The sequence below is a fragment of the Haemaphysalis longicornis genome, unplaced genomic scaffold, assembly GCF_048455015.1.
Source record: "Haemaphysalis longicornis isolate Haplotype H1 unplaced genomic scaffold, Haemaphysalis longicornis Haplotype H1 scaffold_1, whole genome shotgun sequence".
Classification (NCBI taxonomy): domain Eukaryota; kingdom Metazoa; phylum Arthropoda; class Arachnida; order Ixodida; family Ixodidae; genus Haemaphysalis; species Haemaphysalis longicornis.
The window spans coordinates 391,036,913-391,056,724 of NW_027526203.1; the positions used below are offsets into that span (position 1 = coordinate 391,036,913).

Sequence of the window (19,812 nt, forward strand, 5' to 3'; positions counted from 1 at the left end):
GCTTTTTGTCCGTGCCCCTAAGCGTCCTAGGATGTTTGAATAAAGTGATTTGATTTGATTTGATTTGAAAAAGTACTCGCCGCTTCCTGGGAATTCATGATCCTGGTCATGCCAAGGCGTTAGCCATAGCATATGCCATCACGAACTTTACCAGCCGAAGGAAACTGCTCATACTGACTGACAACCAGGATGCGATCCGCCTCTTCTGACGCAACAAATTATCCACGCACATACGCATCAGTCTCTAAGTGCATTTAACCTCCCAACCGGAGCTTTCGGTCGAACTCCGCTAGATCCCAGAACATAAAGGAATACCAGGAAATCTGGCGGCTCACCAACTCGCGCGCGAAACTCCCTTCCGCGAGTCTGAGCCTCCGATTGCGCTCCGGGAGGAATACGACCACCACACCAGCCGCGTCGAAGAAAAGCCAGGCACCAAAATTTTCAACAAAATGGAAAGTTGGGCGAGTTCGTACGTATTAATGATGCAATTTAACAGCGCAATAAACGACGAGACACACAAAGACCAGCTTTCAAGACCAGCTAAGACTTTCACACATAAAGACCAGCTGACACGAGAAGTTGTTGAAGATTATCATATCAACAAGAGGTGAACCGCATGTGTAAGCCAGCCTTCTCTGACGCTGTGCGAGGAGGAAAAGCTTTTTTTTAGATTCCACCTAACCCTGTAGCGGTTATCAGGCCTTTATGTGGTTTTATCAGAGGTTTCACATTTTTTGTGAAATTTTGTGTGAATATCTCATGTGTCCCTCGTCGTTTATTGCGCTGTTACGTTACATCACCAAAAATTGGTTGAGCTGCGCACATATCAGGACACACACTGCATTCCCTTATCTCTTGGCCGCGATCGAAGACAAGTTGTGTCCGCCGAGCTCAAGCAGGTGTGCTACGCACCCCGCATATCATCCACTACATAGAAAAGAAACCTGGCCACCCTAGCTGCTCACGCTGCGGTCACGGATACCTTAACAACCAGCACTGCCTACATGTGGGACTCCGCAGAGATTATAAAGGCAAAGAAGCTATACACAGAGTCCCTTTCCCCTCCACCTGGCACTTGGGCGGAGTGGCTCGACCCCCCAGGGATCCCCAAAACCAGCTCAAACTCGCTATCCGTAAGCGCATGAAAAGCACCGGCCGGTTCCCATCCCCAGTCCGACACTTGCCCACCTCCTCATTAAGATTTGCAGCAGAGGACCACTGGGAGGCCCGCCTCCAACACGTTGAAGCAGTCCTTGGGGACGACTGGTAACAGCAGCTCCAACCCAGCAACGCAGAAGCCTTCGTAGAAGGACAAATAAAGATGTTTTTGTCTCTCTGTTTCTCTATTCAGCGTTTCCTCGATCGCTGCCATGTTGTAGCTGAAGCAATAAATTCTGTTCGTCTCTTCGCTCGTCCTGTACCGCCCATACGCTTTTTTCCCGTTTTAAAATGAATTGATGTTCATAAGTCGTGCCTCTGATATTTATTAATCATTTACTCTCAGAATTCTTGGATGAATTGGTCAATGCTCTCTGGAACGCGGGAGGAGCCTGGCGAATGTCCAAGTCTATTTACCACGTGTTAAAATTGAATTCTCAACCACGTTCGGTGTTCATTCGCTTATTTTATTGTGATGATACTCATTTTAGGGAAATATCATGACAGGGAACGTTGTACTGCGGTGCATGTCTTTACTCGGTCTCTGTTTTAGCGCGAACGAGAGTGCAACACATACACACCTTTTGTATGTTCCACCTTTTGTATGTTATTTTGATCGCTCAGGGTAGCATATATATCAAGGGTGGGCGAAGGGACGTCCAAGGGATTCGTACCCTCGTGACGCCCCAGCGGACCATTCTAGCCCCGCCTTGCTATTTGTGCCCGCAGCAGCGAACGTACGAAAGCAGCAGAAAAAGGTGCTAGCCGGCGGGTATTCGTCGCTGGCGAGCGACACCGCGCTTCCGGTGTCCGCCACCGGAGAATCTTGGCGGTTACCTCAGTTCCTGAGGAGCCTCGCACGCCGCAGGCAGCCCAGAATGGCGTTGTGCGTGGCGGCCGCGCTCCTGGCGGCTGCGGCCCTGCGCGCCCAGGCCGTGTGCATTGTTCCTGACCTGCAGTTCCGAGAGATACGCAACGCCAGCGAACAAGTGCAGGACCTCATCAAGCTCTTCCGCACTGGAGCAGAAAAAGGTATGCCCGAGCTACTGCACTTGCCGGCCAGAGAGGACTCGCCCCAATGGGAGGGCCGGCCTATGCTCAGCTTTTTTTGGGCATTGGGTAGGTATTCTCAAGAGGAGTCTATCCTAGAAGTGTTTCATAAAGGCGATATATTGAATACAGTAAGATTTTATTTGGATCGCTAGCATATAACTTCTTAGAAACCTCTATAATTTCGGGGTGCGCCAAAAGTCGTCAAAAGTTGCCGTCCGTAGAGTTGCGCCTCATGGCTTGCAACTTTGCAGTGAAGCCTGTTTTCTTACACACACACACACACACACACACACACACACACACACACACACACACACACACACACACACATATATATATATATATATATATATATATATATATATATATATATATATATATATATATATATATATATATATATATATATATATATATATATATATATATATATATATATATATATATATATATATATATATATATATATATATATAATGGGGTTTGGAAATGAGGGGCTCGTTAGGAAATACAGAAAGAAATGCCGGCAGTCTACAACGCCAAAGAAGGCATCGGGGAATGGTTAGACTATTTTTTTTACCGTTAGGGACGTTACATTATTATTTTTTTATTAACTACGTGAGAAAGAAAGAAAAACACGCACCCAGAGTGGGGACCGAACCCTCCCTTTCGATTAGATCTCGAATGCCTTACCAATTCGGCTATCTGGGCGACTGTGCTCTCCTTCACTTTGTGGGGTATTTATATTTACTACAACTGTATCTGACGCTTGAGGGTGGTATCCAGCGCCACTCAGACTACACGGGGAGAAGGGGACCTTCTTTTCCACCCCCGGGGCGTGACGCGAACGTCTACAGCCTGTCATAAGCAGGTAACTGGCGGGAAACCCTCTTATGCTACCTTGGCATCAAGGCTGCCAGAACCGAGGCCCTCGCTAAGCTTTCGCACGATAATAGGGTTTGGAAATGAGGGGCTCGTTAGGAAATACAGAAAGAAATGCCGGCAGTTTACAACTCCAAAGAAGGCATCGGGGAATGGTTAGACTATTTTTTTTTTACCGTTAGGGATGTTACATTATTATTTTTTTTTATTACTACGTGAGAAAGAAAGAAAAACACGCGCCCAGAGTGGGCACCGAACCCATGCCTTTCGATTAGATCTCGAATGCCTTACCAATTCGGCTATCTGGGTGAGACATTCGAGGTCTAATCGAAAGGCGTGGGTTCGGTCCCCACTCTGGGCGCGTGTTTTTCTTTCTTTCTTTCTCACGTAGTTAATAAAAAAATGAATAATGTAACGTCACTAACGGTAAAAAAAAGTCTAACCATTCCCCGATGCCTTCTTTGGCGTTGTAGACTGCCAGCATTTATTCTGTATATATATATATATATATATATATATATATATATATATATATATATAAATATATATATATATATATATATATATATATATATATATATATATATATATATATATATATATATATATATATATATATATATATATATATATATATATATATATATATATATATATATCAGGGTGTCGAACCGGAACTGAACACGAACCGTAACTGAACCGAAAAAAGAAATCACGGTTGCCGGTTCATGCCGAAATGGTTCGCCCCTCCGTTGTTGATATTGCACAGTCAATGCAATTCAGGCCTTTTTTTCTTTCACGTACCATCAACTTCGTACCCGCTCGCGCACTTTGGAATCTTCTCCAGACAATTGAACACTATCACGCTCTATGTAACAACAGGGGAAATGAATGAGCACCACAGTAGCAATGGTCTGTTGCTGATGGAAGCGCGAGCGTAGTGCAAGCTGACCAAACGAAATGTCATTCTCGGCAGCTTGCAGGGGATATAAAACGACTTTGCCCTTCCCTAGCTGCGACTTTATTGGAGCAGTCAGGCTGCAGGAGTGCTCCACTGCGCAACAGCGAAAGCCCACACCCGATGTGTGCAAACGTTTTGCATTTCATAACTTCTTTAAAAGGTACGACACCTGCAAATTGTTAATAATTGACAAGTGTGACCGCAGAAGCTGCTGAGTGGCTAAGCTGTTTGCTGCTAACCACAAGTGGCCTCGATCTCCCTTCCCCACAAGCGTTTTGCTTAAGTATATGGAAATCGGGAGCTTTTGCTCTCGAGCTGTAAACGATCCGATCGTTGGCAGCGGATGCACCGGGATTTCGTTGGCTCATCGGGAAGCTCGCCGCGACCTAAGTTCTACAGCGATTCCAGGCACTCAATTTTTATTGCTTTTTATTACACTGGACGCGAAAACGCGCCGGGCACACGACAGGCGCACTGAGGAGCCGCGTATACTATATGTGGGCGGTGCCCGCGCGCGCGCGCGAGCGAGCGAGCGAGAGAGAGAGAGAGAGAGAGAGAGAGAGAGAGAGAGAGAGAGAGAGAGAGAGAAGAGAGAGAGAGAGAGAGAGAGAGAGAGAGAGAGAACAAAACTTTATTTAAACAACCGTGTTAGCGCGGGGGCGTGGGGTGGGGGGGGCGTGGCGGAGGACCAGAGGTCCGCCACGACCGCCAGAGCTCGGGAGGTGACCAGCACTTGGCTGGACTCCTCGGAGCTGCCCAGGGCCTGCTCCCAGTGGGATGAGGAGGGGAGTGGGGAGTATGGATCAGCAGGACATTCGCAAAGAGAGTGATACAGCGTATCCAGCTGACCGAACTTGGGGCAGTGGGGTGTGTGGAATTGATGTGGATGCGTATGTATTAGTTGAGTACGATGAGGGAACGTGTGCGTTTGTAGTATCCGCCACATGTGGGCAGCCTCGGGGGATAGGTGTGGGTGTGGGGGTGGGAGAGCATGGCGGGTAATTTCTCTGAAACTGAGGAGAGACTCGGAGGTCTCGTTCTCGGGAGGCCCGTGTATAGGTGTACGAGAAAAAGCGGCCCGGAAAAAAAGAGCTCGAGCGTGTGCATTCGCTGCGTCGTTAGCACCTATGCCGGTGTGGGCCGGGGTCCACACCAGTTGCACGGGGTCGGTCGGGGGGCTTTGGAGAATAATTTTGAGGGCTACGGGGGATATAAAGCCTTTGGTGAAGTGCTGGATGGCCTGCTGCGAGTCTGATAGGACGGTGATTGGGGGAGGGACTCCGGGAGAGCGCAAGGGCAATGTCCGCTTCCTCCGCCGTAGTTGCACATGAGGTGGAGATGGTGGCAGTGTGTGTCGGGACGTTAATGTCAGGTCCGGTAACCGCGAGGGCATAGGCCGGTTTGTGTGGGTATTTGGCTGCATCTACGCACAGGCTGTGTTTTGCAGGAGGGTGGAGTTTTGCATGATGACTTGCACGAGCTGCTCGGCGGTTGCCATGGAATATGAGGTGCATGTGACGGGGAAGCGGTTTGATGCGGATGAGAGCTCGGATGTTGCGTGGAATAGGTTGGGGGTTAGTGGATGTTGTGAGGGGTGTATGCCTTGTGATTTGGAGTATGTAATGGCCCGTGGGTGTGGTGGAGCGTGTGGCGAGTTGGACTGTTCGGTGGGCCTTAAGAAGTTCAGCGATGGTGTTATGGATACCTAGTGACATAAGGCGATTGGTAGGATCACCGGGAGGAAAGAGCAAGGCCGCGCGATATGCTTTGCGGAGCATGGCATCCAGGGCGTTTGTTTGAGTGTTATTGATATGCATGTAGAGTATGCGGCTGATCATTAAGCTGTGTAATAAACGTAGTGTGTCCAGTTACGTTAAGCCATGATGGTGGTTGGCAACGCGTTTTATGAGGTGGATAGTTTGGGCTGTGTTTTTCTTTAGGTACTTGAGTGTGGAGAGTGTAGATCTGTTGTGGGTGAAACTAAGACCCAAGATTCTTAGCTCGTGTGTGTGGGGGATGGGGTTGTCATTCGCAAATAGTCGTATTGACGGTTGAGGAGAAGGGCGGGTTTTGGGAGGTGTCATGATAAGTAGGGCAGCATGTTAGGCCAAGAGGTGTGATGTGTGTGAGGATGTGGTCAAGCCCAGTTTGTAAGGTGTCTTCTATCTGGTTATCACTGCCACGTGGCACCCATAGGGTGATATCATCTGCGTAAATGGTGCTGCGAAGTGCGGGGATGTTGAGGAGCTGGTGAGCGAGTAGAATAAGAGTAATATTAAAAAGTAGTGGCGAGAGAACTGCCCCTTGGGGAGACCCGCGATTAGGCAATTGGAAAGGCGTGGATTGTATGGGGCCGAGTTTGATAGTGGCTGTGCGTTGGCAAAGGAAGTTGTGGATATAGATATAGAATCGGGTTCCCAGACCGAGGTTGCTGATGGCTGCCAGGATTGCCTCATGTGATAAGTGGTCAAAAGCCTTGTGCAGGTCAAGTGAGAGCGCCGCAGAGTTATCTTTGGCAGGTTGGTGTTTTATTAAGTCGTAATGGAATTATAAAAGCGCATCCTGTGTGGAGAGGGCGGGGCGGAAGCATAACATATTGGGAGGATATAAGTTGTTAGATTATAGATAGTGGGGAATACGGTTGTAGGTGACGTGCTCTAGCAATTTCCCAATGCAGGAAGTCAAAGATATGGGGCGGAGGTTGTGTATAGAGGATGGTTTGCCCGGTTTAGGTAATAGCGTGATGTCCGAGTGTTTCCAGGCTGCTGGAAGGGTGCCTGACGTCCAGTGTTGGTTGTAGAAATCGGTAAGCTGCGTGATGAGGTCGTCATTGAGATGCCTAAGTATCGTATTTGTGACTTTATCGTGGCCCGGGGCTGTGTGCCGGCGTAGGGTTGATATGGCCGATTTCACTTCCTCTATAGTTATAGTGGAATCGAGGGCTGCATTTCGTGCTCCCATGTAGCAAGTTAAAGTGTGATTTGAGGGTAGCGGTGGGGGGATGTAAAAGTCCTTAAGAGTTTTTATGGTTTCTTACGGGGGTGTTTAGAGCGAATGGATCAATTGGGTTGTGCGGTGTTGTGATTGCTGTTTGGTATTATTAGGGTCTATGAGGCTACGAAGTATCTGCCATGCCTTTCTGGTTGAGAGCTGTCCTTTGAGGTCGTCGCAGAGGGAGTTCCAATTCGATCGCGCGAGAGTTTCGGCGTGCTGTTCTATTTGTGTTCGGAGGTGTGATAGTTTGAGTTTGAGTGCTCTTCTGTGTTTGTGCTTACGCCATCGTTTTTCGATGCTGCAGTAAGCTTCCCATAAGTGAGTAATATGAGGGTCAACGTATGGGGTGGGGATTTTGGGGTCGATGAGAGAGGTACTCTGTTCTTTGGCGTGTAAGATAGATGTGATCCATGTTTCGAGCTCACTTTCTGTGTTAGAGGGCGGGATGTCTAGACTGTTTGTTCTGAATTGGTCACAGTTGGTAAGGGTGTGTTGATTTCGTGGGGGGCATGTATGAGCGCTACAGATGATTTGTGTTTGAGTGATGAAGTGGTCACTTCCTAGGGATTGTGGAAGTGGGTTCCGTGTGGCGTTGGATAAGTTTTTCGTTATAGTTAGGTCGGGAGCTGTGTCCTTTTGGACACTATTGCCTAACCTGGTGGGTTGTTGAGGGTCGTTATGCGTGGTGAGTTGAAGTTCCTTTATAACTTCCCATAGTATTCTACCCTTTCGGGTGGAGCGTGTGTATTTCCATGCTATATGTGGCGCGTTGAAGTCGCCTAGAATGAGTAGTGACTGGGCTTTGGAATGGTGTATGGCTTGTTTGGAATAACGCTTTGAAATTAGTATCGGTGGATTTGGGTGGGCTGTAGACATTTAAGACTTAAGTGGGCACTAGTGAGCATTTGTTGTTGGATGGCTGTATTCCTATGTACAAGAGTGCTTAGTTGGGGGAAACGAGTATCCTGATGTGCTCTGTAATTGAGAAGTTTGGTTGGCGTGTGTGTTTCCTGTAGCTGTATGACGAGGGGTGTTTGGTCGAGTGTGGTGCGGAATGCCTGGAAGTTAGAGCATTTAGTTCTGTACCCTCTGCAATTCCATTGCCATATCATTTGCGGCTTAGAATTCTTTGCCATGTTCTATTGGAGCGTCTAACAGGGTATGAGCTGAGGTAGGTGGGACGGGCTGTAGAATGGCTGCCTGTATCCAGTTTAGCATTTATTGGTAGAGGTTGTGCACAGTGACTTGGATGGCTTTGATTTGTTCCGTGGTGTGAGTTTTTAGGGCGGTAAAAGCGTAGGGACGTAATCGCGTCATGCGTTACCGGGGCCGATGGTGTGTTAGTTGGAGCGGATGCCCGTCTTTTGAGAGGGGGAGATTTTGACGAGTCATTGAGTGCGGGGGGCTGCGGATTGTTGAGGGAGACTTATTGTTTGAGATGGGCGTTTTCGCGTGTGATGTGTTCGTATTCTTGGCGTAGTTGGGTGATTGTGTGGCGGAGCGCTTGCATTTCTCGACGGAGTGCCGCCATCTCATCTTGTCATTGTTGCGTTGTGGATTGCGGAGAGGGTGGGGTAGAGAGCAGGCCCCGGGCACTTGCCGAGCTCTGGGCAGCCTGGCTGTTTATTTGTGGAGGGGCTTGAGGGCTGGATAGGCTTTAGTGCTGGGACTCCCAGGTGGTACAGTAGTGGTGGTCTGCTGGTTTGCTGCGGGGGTCTTGCGGCGTGGCTGGAAGCGTTTGGGGCAGCCAGCCGCTCCGGTGAGGTGGGCGTCGCCGAAGAGGATGCACTTGGGTTTGCAGAGATGGTCGGGTGTCGGGCCTGGAGTTCCGCAAGAGGTGCAGTGAGGTTGTGGTGAAGGGTTGGGGCATACGTCACGCCTGTGGCCATGGTCTCCAGCAGGCCAAGCTGGCCTCCGACTTCCGCTTGAAAGGGTAACACCGGGGGATGATGGCACGGTATCGGACCCAGAAGGGGATTAATGGGCCGAGAAAGAGCACTTGAACGATTCCTGTGCCACGGATTCGTTTTGCCTCAAGGACAGTGATGGTAGGATTGTATTGGATGAGACTATCCATAATGGTGGTGTCATCGTCGCTGGGGGGTACTTGAAAGAGTGCCCCTGTTACAGTTGTACTGGGCGGAGGGATATGGTTTGCCAGGGTGTAGCTGTTGTTCCATGGAAGGGTTTGGAAATTCAAGTACTGTTGGGCGCGTGCTTGAGACAGTGTTCTGATGACTGTGAAGTTTGATCGCTGGTTAATTCAGACTTGGTCTTCGTGAGTGTTGGTTAGGTTGGCCTGCTTGAAAATGGTGTCGGCCAAAAGGGCTGTGTTCACTTGCGTAAGGTTGAGGCCTCCTTGTGGTCGCAGCACGATTTTAACATCATCCGTTGGCAGCGGGTCTTCTGGGGGGTGGTTTTTTTCTTCTTGAGGTGTTGCCTTCGCACGGGTTTGTTGTTGGTCGGCGCTGTGGATGCTGCGGCTGCTGCGGTCGCGGCTGCCGCCCTTTGGCGAATTTCCTTCCATCCTGGCTCATTCAGGACTTGCGGATCGATGTCTTCTCCAGCAACGGCGTATTCCATGCCGGAGGTCTTCTGGATTAATGAAGCGCCAGGCACATTTTCCGGTGCTGGTGCGTGGGAGGTGGCGGGGACTGGAGAAGTGTTTGATTTCTCTCGCTGCCGGGGGCGATGGCAGCGTTCATGGTTGTTCAGTTGTCTTGCGGTGAATACGGAGCCGCCGTTGCCACGGCGGGACTCGACTCTCCTCAAGTCCGGCTCCTCAAGTCCGGTCGTGCCGTTGCGTAGGAGGTTTCCTCGGCTACCGCAAGGGGCGCCGGTGTCGCTCGATGGCGATAGCCCTAAAATTAGGCCCAGCGGCACAGCGGCGTGGTGGCGATTTTGGAAGGCGGTAGTGCTGGTATCGGGAATGGCAGCGACATGAAATTTATGTCAGGAGAGTCCTTACTTTGAGGATAACTCGTTGGTGAAGTCGGTTTGCGCGATTGGGCTCTGTGACAGTACCGCGGTCGTAAAACTCAGGAGCGTTGCGAAGACACGTCCGCGCTCGTCGGCGACCGAAGCGCCCTCCGCGTCCGCGAAGTGGCGCAGGCAGGCGCGGTAGCTAGCTCGAACGATAGGTTGTTATCGCTCCCCTAAATGGGACTCATGGTGCAAACAAACCTGCTCATACTAGGAAGGAGGTAATGATGTGATTGCAAATTGCATTAAAAATCGTCATCTGCACCGCTTACCAGAACGGCAATCGAATATCCGCCGCAGTGTTAAGCATAACATCTGTAGGCGGACCTCTATAGTTCATACCACAAGCTGCATGCCGCACTCTGGAGGCTACATTGTTGTCAATAGAGCGTCAATTGCGGGCGCCTAAATCACCATGAAGGGGGTTTTCAAAGGACCTTTCAGCCTCCCCTCTCGGCAGGTGGAGCCGCAAGCCCCCGGCGCCTATTCTCGCTTTCCTTAGCGGTGATTTAGGCGCCCTCAGTTGGCGCTCTATTGACAACAATGTAGCCTCCACAGTGCTGCATGCAGCTTGTGGCATGAACTATAGGCAGACCAGCCGGCTGCTCCCAGCACGCGTCACCCCACCCACTGCCTCTAGTGTCGCGCGTCGTTCTCTAGCCGAGGCAATTTGCACTCGCAGCGCCTGCATCACGTCCACGGTCGCTTTTTGATTAAGCGGCTGACGAGATCAGTACGTAGGGACATTAGCAGAAACTGCCGCCGACGCGGAATCGATCGAAAGTGCTACCTACGGCAGCTCTGATCTGTGATATCGGTCCGACAGTCGCATCCTCCGTGTGAGGGAAGGAGCTGGTCGAGCGGAGGCCCGCAAGCAGTGACGTCACGATCTTTTTCGAATTTCTCCGCTCAGTGTGTTCTCGGTAGATATATGAGATCTTACTACTCGCTACCACACGAACAAGTTTTTGAAGTGGTTCAAGAAGCTATAGATTCTCTTGGTCCGACCAGGTTTCAAAATTCCTGCGGGGTGAGCATTGAAGGCTTTCTGCAGTTGGTGGCCTTTTATCTGCGGTCTACGTATACTCTTTTCGAAAACGGCCTGTACATACAGAAGAAAGGTGTATGCATAGGCTCCTGTCTAGCTCCGGTCCTGAGTGACCTGCTGCTAGCACATCTGGTTAGAAAACTGCTTGAAGTTCTGCAGGAGGCCCCAGTTCTGAAAGTGTTCCGGTTCGTTGATGATTTTTAATCATCTTCCAGACATCCCAAAGGAACAATCCACAGGAAGTTAAAAAAAAAACTGTTCAACATTTTTTCAACAGTGCATTGCGACTTTGACCTCACAAAAGAAGAGCCCGAGGGTGAGAGGCTACAAGTCCTCGACCCTTGTTTTCAACTGAGTCCTGGACACTTGTGTTGGACATATGCGCCGCGTTCCAAGAAGAACCTGCTCCCGCACTCATCAGCTGATTCGAAGGTTGTGAAGCGGCGGTCGCCACATCCATTACGAAGAATGCGCTGGCGTGGTCTTTCGGACACCGTGACCGTGCACACCAGTTTCACTGCACAAGTCCAGCGTCGATGCTCTGATGAGCTTCTCGACAGCTTAGCAAGCAAACTCTTGAACGACATGGGGAAGACTGCCACACCGGAAACGCTGCAACAAAGCCGCAAGAAAAAAGCGGTAATTTCATACATTCATGGTGTCAGCCATAAGCTCAAAAAGACAGTGGGACTGTCTGGTGTGCAGCTGCTGTTCTCTGCCGCCCAACAAGCTGGGCGGGCTCTGCAGAAGAGTGAATAGTGAGCAAGCAGCGGAAAAAGGATGCCTGAAAAATCACACCATGCCCTATGTCGAATGCCAGGAAGCATATGTACGAGATTCCCTTGGTGCCCTGTGGCAAATCGTACATCCGACAAACCGGGCGTTGCATAAACGACAGGTTAAGGGAGCATGCCAACACACTGAAGACTGGCACGGGCAGCATGCTTGCTCAACACGTCAAGGCTTGCCGATGTCTACACCGCAGTTCGAGAAATGCAGTATCTTACGAAGATACAAAGGCCAGTGCGTACGCGAAATCTGTGAAGCATTTGCGATACACGAAAGGGGAATCTCGTACGTAAGCACCCGTTAATAGCCCTCATGGAAAAAGAGGTTCCATACTTGCCGAGATAGCGCCTTCTGTTGATTGTAACATTCCCTCTGTTTGCAAATAACTTAATTTGTTCACTGATAATGCTCACAGCTGCTCTTCGAAAACATTTTGCTTATATATTCCGTTTTTTGTACTCAAATAAAGCTGTTAGTCAGCGCCTGTGTCGTTTTTTCTTCCCTTTGTCCCGTGTGTCGCGCTGTTTCGTTAAGTCATTTACAACTACACTGTAAAACGAATTGCAGAATCGTTACCCTTTTTTTTTTTTTTTTTTTTTTTTTTTATTGCGGCGTTTCTCAGTACTGTTTATATATTTTAAATGTGGGCATCTGCATATTTGTAAAATGCGAAGGTTGCAACACCTTGGTATGTTTCGGGGGAAATGAACGCCGCGATACATGGCATCCTTTGTTTAACGCAGCCTGAAGGTTATAAAACGTTCAAAAATTCAAGAGCCGGTGCAAATGCAATATGTTACACTGCATAAATATGCTGGCAAAGTAAAGGAAAGCGAAAATTTCCAACACGTAAAGGGGATCGAACCCATGGCTCAAGGATAGAAGCCCGAGTTGTTGCCTCCATACCACGGGCCGAACAGCTTGTTGATTTTTCCGGAACATCACGAGGCCACCTCGGCGTTGCTAAGCGAGATGCCAGAGAGTCTGAATGACCTATATGAATGACGGTTACATCCTTTTCTGCCAGAAGGTCAAGCCGGGCATGCCTTAGCGCCAGAAAGAACAAACGGGTGCCCCGCTTTCAGCACGGGACCAGATATATCCCTTCACGGTCAGGCACTGGCAACACAGCATAAACAAAACGATTTACTGAACATGATACGCGCTAATATTACGTCTCCGAACAGAAACTGCCGCACGCCCTTTTAAACTATTTCTTATTACGATGATTTTGTTTTTGAAGACGTATACATTACCTCTGTTACGTGCATAGCATTTGTTGGCAACACAGCATAAATAAAACGATTTACTGAACATGATACGCGCTAATATTACGTCTCCGAACAGAAACTGCCGCACGCCCTTTTAAACTATTTCTTATTACGATGATTTTGTTTTTGAAGACGTATACATTACCTCTGTTACGTGCATAGCATTTGTTGGCAACACAGCATAAATAAAACGATTTACTGAACATGATACGCGCTAATATTACGTCTCCGAACAGAAACTGCCGCACGCCCTTTTAAACTATTTCTTATTACGATGATTTTGTTTTTGAAGACGTATACATTACCTTTGTTACGTGCATAGCATTTGTCAGGTGTCAGATTTTCCACTGATATATATATGCGTTGAGTTCCCGGAAGTTTACAGACGAGCACGGGGGATGGTCAACTGCGTTGCTCGTTTTTTTTTTGTGTGTGTGCCACCGTGATGCTTCTCCAACGTTGGGCGCTCTGTTTCAAATGAACTGTTCTCTCCGTCTGGCTAAGATATGAACTGACGCTCGTCGCGGTGGCCGCAGGAAGCACGTACCGCGAGCTGTCGCAGTTCGCGGACCGCTTCGGCAGCCGCATGCTGGGCAGCGCGCAGCTGGAGAAGTCCATAGACCACCTGGTGGAGCTCTTCAAGCTGGACCACTTCCAGGACGTGCACACCGAAGACGTGCTGGCCGTGCGCTGGCGCCGCCAGCAAGAAGTGGCGCGCCTGGTGCGCCCCGAGGAGCACCAGCTGCACATCCTCGGCTTGGGCGGCTCCTCCGGCACCCCGCCCGGAGGGATCACTGCGCCGCTCGACGTGGTCAAGTCATTCGCCGAGCTCGAGATGAAGGGCCCCAGCGTAAGTCTCCCGCGTCACGCCGGGAAACACTCCTTTTGAATCTCCTGTGCGCTGCCGCACTCGATTTTCAGCGTACCGCAGTGCTAGCCCAACCAAATCCCTGCATAAAGACATAGAGTTGGTAGTCTATTGAACAATTGCTGGGACAGAAATTGGCACAGGGTCGAAATTCTCAGTCGTGCCCGTTTCACGGGCGTCCGCTTAGCGGCCGTTTCAAGTCGTAACGTAGTTCCTGTTGCGAGACCTCTGTAATGTGTGCCAATACCCTCGTTCCGGCCTGTCTTTGTTTCGTTTTTTTTTTCCTGCGTCACATCCATGCCGTCCATGTTGTCCGCTTTCAGCCAAATCGAAGCAGACGCTTTTACCACGAGCACAACTAAAAATTCAGCCCCCGAGCTGAACTTTGCTTTAGAGCGCCAACATGATCGACTGAATGAATGAACAAAAGTTGCAGACGTGATAGGCGATAGCGTTGCTTGGTCATCGAGGGGGGGGGGGGGGGGGGGACGAAGCTGCCGAATTCTTCATTTGTGCTCTCGAAGCGCTGAAGGCGAACTGAGAGCGAGCGTAAAGCCAATTTTTATAGGCATCATGCACTATACAGAGGCTCCTGAGAGGGCACCATGTTTCCAATTAAATACGCCTGTAGTCCACACATTCGATGGACGAGTGGCAATATGATGATATCTTGACCAGTTACCTCATAGTTGCATGGCTGACGCGCCGTGCCAAAGTTTCGCGCAGCCCAAACTTAAGTGTCGCTTCATAGGACCAGCCGAGAAAATAAATCAGGGAAGCTTGCACTCACGCGCAAGACCTGAATGGCGAAGCTGTTGTAGGTGAGCATTGCCGGACACATAGCTAAGTTTCAGTATCATTGTTTATTTTCATAGTTGCGGTGCTAGTAATGGTCGTCATATGCATCAAAGAGGTCATCGTCTTCTTCGCGTCGAGTGGTGTATGCAAAGTCATCCTCAGCCTTGTGGACTTCACACCAGCTCAACCGGCGAAGCTTGCACTAAGTTCTGAAAAGCTCTCCGTTGCGCAAGGCAATCCCGTATGCTCTCTTCGCCGTAGCCACAGGGTTTCATACTAATATATACCACAGCGAAATCTGGCGGCACCGTCTAGAGGACCCACGCTTCAGCGAGCGTTCCCTCATGTACCGGGCAGCCACGTTCAACTTGTCCTTGGTATGGCTCATGAACAGGCTGAGAAGTTGCCTGTTCATGAGCCATACCAGTTGCCCGTTCAACAGGCTGTATTGTTATTATCAAACTGCATCCACAGAAAGGTTTATTTGCCAGCGATTATTTAGAAGCTTAAAAAGAAAAAAAATGGTAACATTTTCTGTTAACTTTGAGTTCGAGACAAAAAAAGAAGCCATGTGGCTAACCAAGCCAAGCACGTCAAGAACGTCGCTAGCTGCAATGGCGGCGCCCTGGACAGCCCGCGATTGAGAGCCAGATTTTCCTCTAGTATATATTAGTATGAAACTCTATGGCCGCAGCATCTCCGTTGGCCTCCTCCTTTTCACACTGCAGTCGTCGCTGCGCTCGATTCCAGATGCTGGCGGGCGCTCGCTTCTGGCTGCCGGCGTCACCGTTTCCGGTTGGTGGTGATGACGTCTTCCCGCAGACAGTTGATAACGACCGCTGAGGACCAAGGCAGTTGCGGACGCCTAGTGCCCACGTAAAATTGCTCAATGAGCCTAGTCAAGCCATAAAAAAGCTATCGCGCTCAAAATTTGTTCAGGAAAACAAAAAAAGCTTACTCCTTGTGACTGAAAAAAGATGGTAGGAGATATTGTCGCTATCTTGTTTCTTCCGTGTTGGGGTGTCGTTCTCATTGGTGCTCGTTGTCGGCCGTAACTTCGTAACTTCGTATAAGTGTACTTCGTATAAGTGTAAGCGTAACTTCGTATAAGTGTAAGTGTCGGCCGTAACTTCATATAAGTGTACTCTAATATTGTAAGTCTCTCTTTTGCCACACGGCGCGCGCAATTATGCGCGACATTGCAATTACGAAGACCGAGGAGAAGCGAAATTGGAAACGGAGGACTGCAAATTTTCAAGTTAAAGCGAGTACGGGGCGAAACAGAAGCAAGCAAGCAAGCGCGAACGAAAAACAAATGTCCCGGTGGGTTCTTTTAATACGCGTTTTTGCCCATGGAGGTGAAACGTTCTAGTCCGAGGCGTTGGTAAACGAGTGTTTCGGTGTGTTCTTTTAGCACGCGTTACGTTCTAGCGCGAAGCGTTGGAAAACGAGTGTCCGGATGTTTTAGTAGGTGACCACATGAGAATGCGACGACATGAGACGCTGAGAGCCCGAGCCCCTAAGGATATTCGCCCCTAAAATAGGTACAGACAGTGAACCCACCGCTTACGCCTGATACTCATTCACCCTCAAAAACATACGAGTCCGTTGTGCCGCTTGCGCCACCGCTCTCAGTATCATCCCAGCAGTTCGTCTTCTGTTCCGTTGAAGCGGTTTTTAATTGAAAACTTAATAAATTACTTTCCACAACGTCAACTCTTGGCCCTCTTCCACGCGTCTGAACTCCACCTTGGGATGGTTGCGTTGATAGAGGTGCTTAGATTCGCATGCAAACATTTTTTTTTTCAATTTTTTTCCCCGAAAGTTGGGGAGGGCGCTTAGAACCGCGGGGTGCTTAGAATCACAAAAGTACGGGTAATGCTTTTTTTCCCCTGTACGCACACCGAATGCGTTCCCAGGGGGGAAGGGGGTGTACCCGAGCCGGGAAATGTGCAGAAAACCGGGTAGGAGGAACGGGCTCGACAGAGGAAGGAGAGAGAGTGGTGTCGGCGAACGGTGGCGTTGCACACAGCCGCTCCCGCCACCTGTCCCGTTTACTGGCACCGCCGGTCAGCAAGGCACAGAAGTTTCGTGCACTCCTTTTGACAGCGCCCTGATAAATCGTGTTTTGTTTCGTGATTGTGTGCAATCCAATGAAATTGAAACAGTTTCACTCGGTAATCAGCCGCCATATCGATGGTTTGGTGCACCAAATTTTTTTTCGACCATGAGCTCAGTGGAAGGGTAGAGCAACTGATATTGTAATTAGAGACGAATAAAAGCATGCAGCTGTGATGAGTGCGGGACCTTGGCGCGCCGCAGGTGAGCGGCCACATCGTGCTGTACGTGCCCGAGTGGAAGGGGCATGGCAACTACGCCAGCTACCTGCTGCAAGGCACCACCAAGGCCGCGCGCTTGGGCGCCCTGGGCGTGCTATTTCGTGCACCCGAGCCGCTCACAGGCACAGCGCTCTTCGCGGGTCTCACGGGCTACGAAAAGGATGCGCCGCGCATCGGGGCTGCAGTGCTCACCAAGCAGGACTCCGACATGTTGGTGCGCATGGTCGACCGAAGTATGCACGCACGCCTTGCTCTTTCCTTCCTCTATTCGACGCGCACATGCATAGGCGTTACGCAAAGACCACTACCGATTTTATTCCTCTCGAACTGAACCGAGCAGAGGGAACGGGCAGTTAAGCTGTTGCTCCTATACAGGCCAACGCCGCCTGTATAAACAGTGCCTAACGCGTGAGCGAAAAATGGCCAAACAGCCACTCTCCTGTTGCTCTCTCCTACCCTTCCCCGCTCCGTAGCCTTCCAGCGTGCTTTCGTGTCCGCCAGCCAGCGCCGCTTCTCGGAAACTATGCAAAATAGTGGAAAGTTTGTTTAGCGTTCCCGAGGCGGCGCTCTTACGCCTTCTTGTTTTTCACCATGCCTGTCTGTCTTGGTCTGTCACTGATAAAACTTCCTTTGTCACGAAGCAAAATCCCTTGCGCTGCAGCAGGCTGATGCCGGCTTTGCGCGCTTATCTACTCGGATCACAGGCCCTGAAATTTTCTGAGTGGGGCATCCCACCTCTGTCCCCTCCGCATTTAGGTATTGTTTTGACCCCGCTGTTCGCACTCCGCATCGGTACGCACTTCTAAAATTGAGGACTGTACTGTAGAAGCGCCCGGACAGCGTGGCGGCATCCCAGCTGCTTATCCTTTTGTTTCCTATAATTTTCTGAAGTTTACAAGCACGTGATATTATCGGAAAGTAATCGTAGAAGTGAGCGCCTGAACAAAAAACGCGCACGCAAGTTTTTCTTCTCTAAATACTCCAGAAAAAAAATATCAGTAAACTAATGGCTGCCCCACACAAAATATCGTTTTTCTGTTAGCTATATGTCTACCCGACAATCAGTATGTTCTTACACTATTTCAGTTCGCCTCCGTCTTTATCTTTCGAAAAATGCAGCAAGTATGAAGCGAGCGACACGTTGAACGAGATCCCCAGTGTGCCACAGAACTAGCGCCCCGTCGCGGCTAAGATGTAAGCGAAACGGCCCTTGAAGCCCAACAGGCAAGCTGACAGACACACGTCGTAGAAGTGGGTGCAGCGTTCGCGACTCGCGAGCAGTGACGTAAGGCGTGATGTCCGCCGGAACGCGCCACATAGTGGATCAGTGCCTGAACTAAGCGTCCCTACCCTTCCCATTGAAAAGCGCGCGACGCGTCAGGCAATGTTAATACAGGCGGCGTTGTACAGGCTAACTGGGGCATAAGTTTATTTGGTGCGTGCACATGATTGCTTGGATTTTAGGACGAATAGACGTCTACTTTACCTTCCTCACTAGACTTCGTGGACGTAAGATGAATACAGTCTAGTCCACTTATGACAATATCCAAATTCCAAGGAAATCTCATCGTTATAACCGATAATTGTTATAAGCGGGTTGCGAAATAAAAAGACAGAGAAGAGCTCAAATCATTTTATTCGCATGCCAGCAAGGTGGTACTACTACTAATTTGCGGAAAAGAAGCCACAGTCGGTCGCCTTTGTTTGCCGCGTGTGAAGCTAGCGCAAATTTCTTCCAAGAGCATCTACAGGTGCTTCACCTAGCTGAGGTAAATGTCCTTGGGAGAAAAAAAGTCCCCGAGGGACTGTGTCACGCATTGGGCCTCCTACGAAGACACTACCTGAGTAGGCTGCGCTACCGCGTCACTAGAGTCATCACTGTTGCACTTTTGGTGCACAATATCACCGGATTCAATCGTTATATCCGATATCGTGGCACTGGAGCATTGTAATGAGCGGTTTATTTTACCATAGAAAGAATAGAAAAGTTGACGGTGCCATAGCTATTCATCGTTATATCCGATATATTGTAATAAACGGTATCGTTATAAGTGGACTCGACTGTATCACCAACGGCGTCGCTGCTGCAAGGGGCCAGCCGAATCGCTCACGGGGCGTCCGGAGAGACATATATGCGCTGGCCTGTCGTTAGGGGTAACATTACGCTTAACGCCGTCAAACCAACAGACAGAGTGACGTACAGTGATCTTGACTTTGCTAGGTCTCTGAGCTTAATGATTGGGCTGCCAAACGTTAAGCCTAACCATAGGCCTAACAAGGATGATTGGCGAAGGCTATCAGTCCTAGTAGCAGGAAGGAAAAGGCACAAAGGGAAAGGATACTAGTGACGCTTTTACAATTAAGCGTAGACGTCTTCTTTAACTCGTATCAAGTTCGCCGAATCAAGCTCAGTGACGTTGCTGGGTAAACTTGCACCCAGGGCCCACAAAATTTGTCATCCCCTCACATATACGAAACAATTCATAATAATAATAATAATAAAACTAGTATTATTGCTATTATTAATAATAGTGATGTCTTCTTCCATTGATACCATATTAAGGCTCTTTCACACTTGCGGCTGGAGCTACCAAAAGTGATTTCTGTCGCTCGGTATCGGTCTCGTCGCACGACAAGAGCGATTTGTCTCGACCAATTTTGTATGT

The 19,812-nt window shown here is 49.4% G+C and overlaps 1 protein-coding gene across 1 annotated transcript in view; it reads left to right on the forward strand.

The window, feature by feature from the left end:
- The first annotated feature begins 2,016 nt into the window (after nucleotides 1-2,016).
- LOC144155278 (carboxypeptidase Q-like) overlaps nucleotides 2,017-19,812 on the forward strand; it is a 51,765-nt gene continuing 33,969 nt past the window's right edge. The window contains exons 1-3 of the mRNA XM_077686611.1: nucleotides 2,017-2,193; nucleotides 13,678-13,991; nucleotides 17,130-17,379. Of these exons, the coding sequence (XP_077542737.1) occupies nucleotides 2,040-2,193; nucleotides 13,678-13,991; nucleotides 17,130-17,379 (718 nt within the window). The 5' untranslated portion in view covers nucleotides 2,017-2,039. The remainder of the gene's footprint in view (nucleotides 2,194-13,677; nucleotides 13,992-17,129; nucleotides 17,380-19,812) is intronic.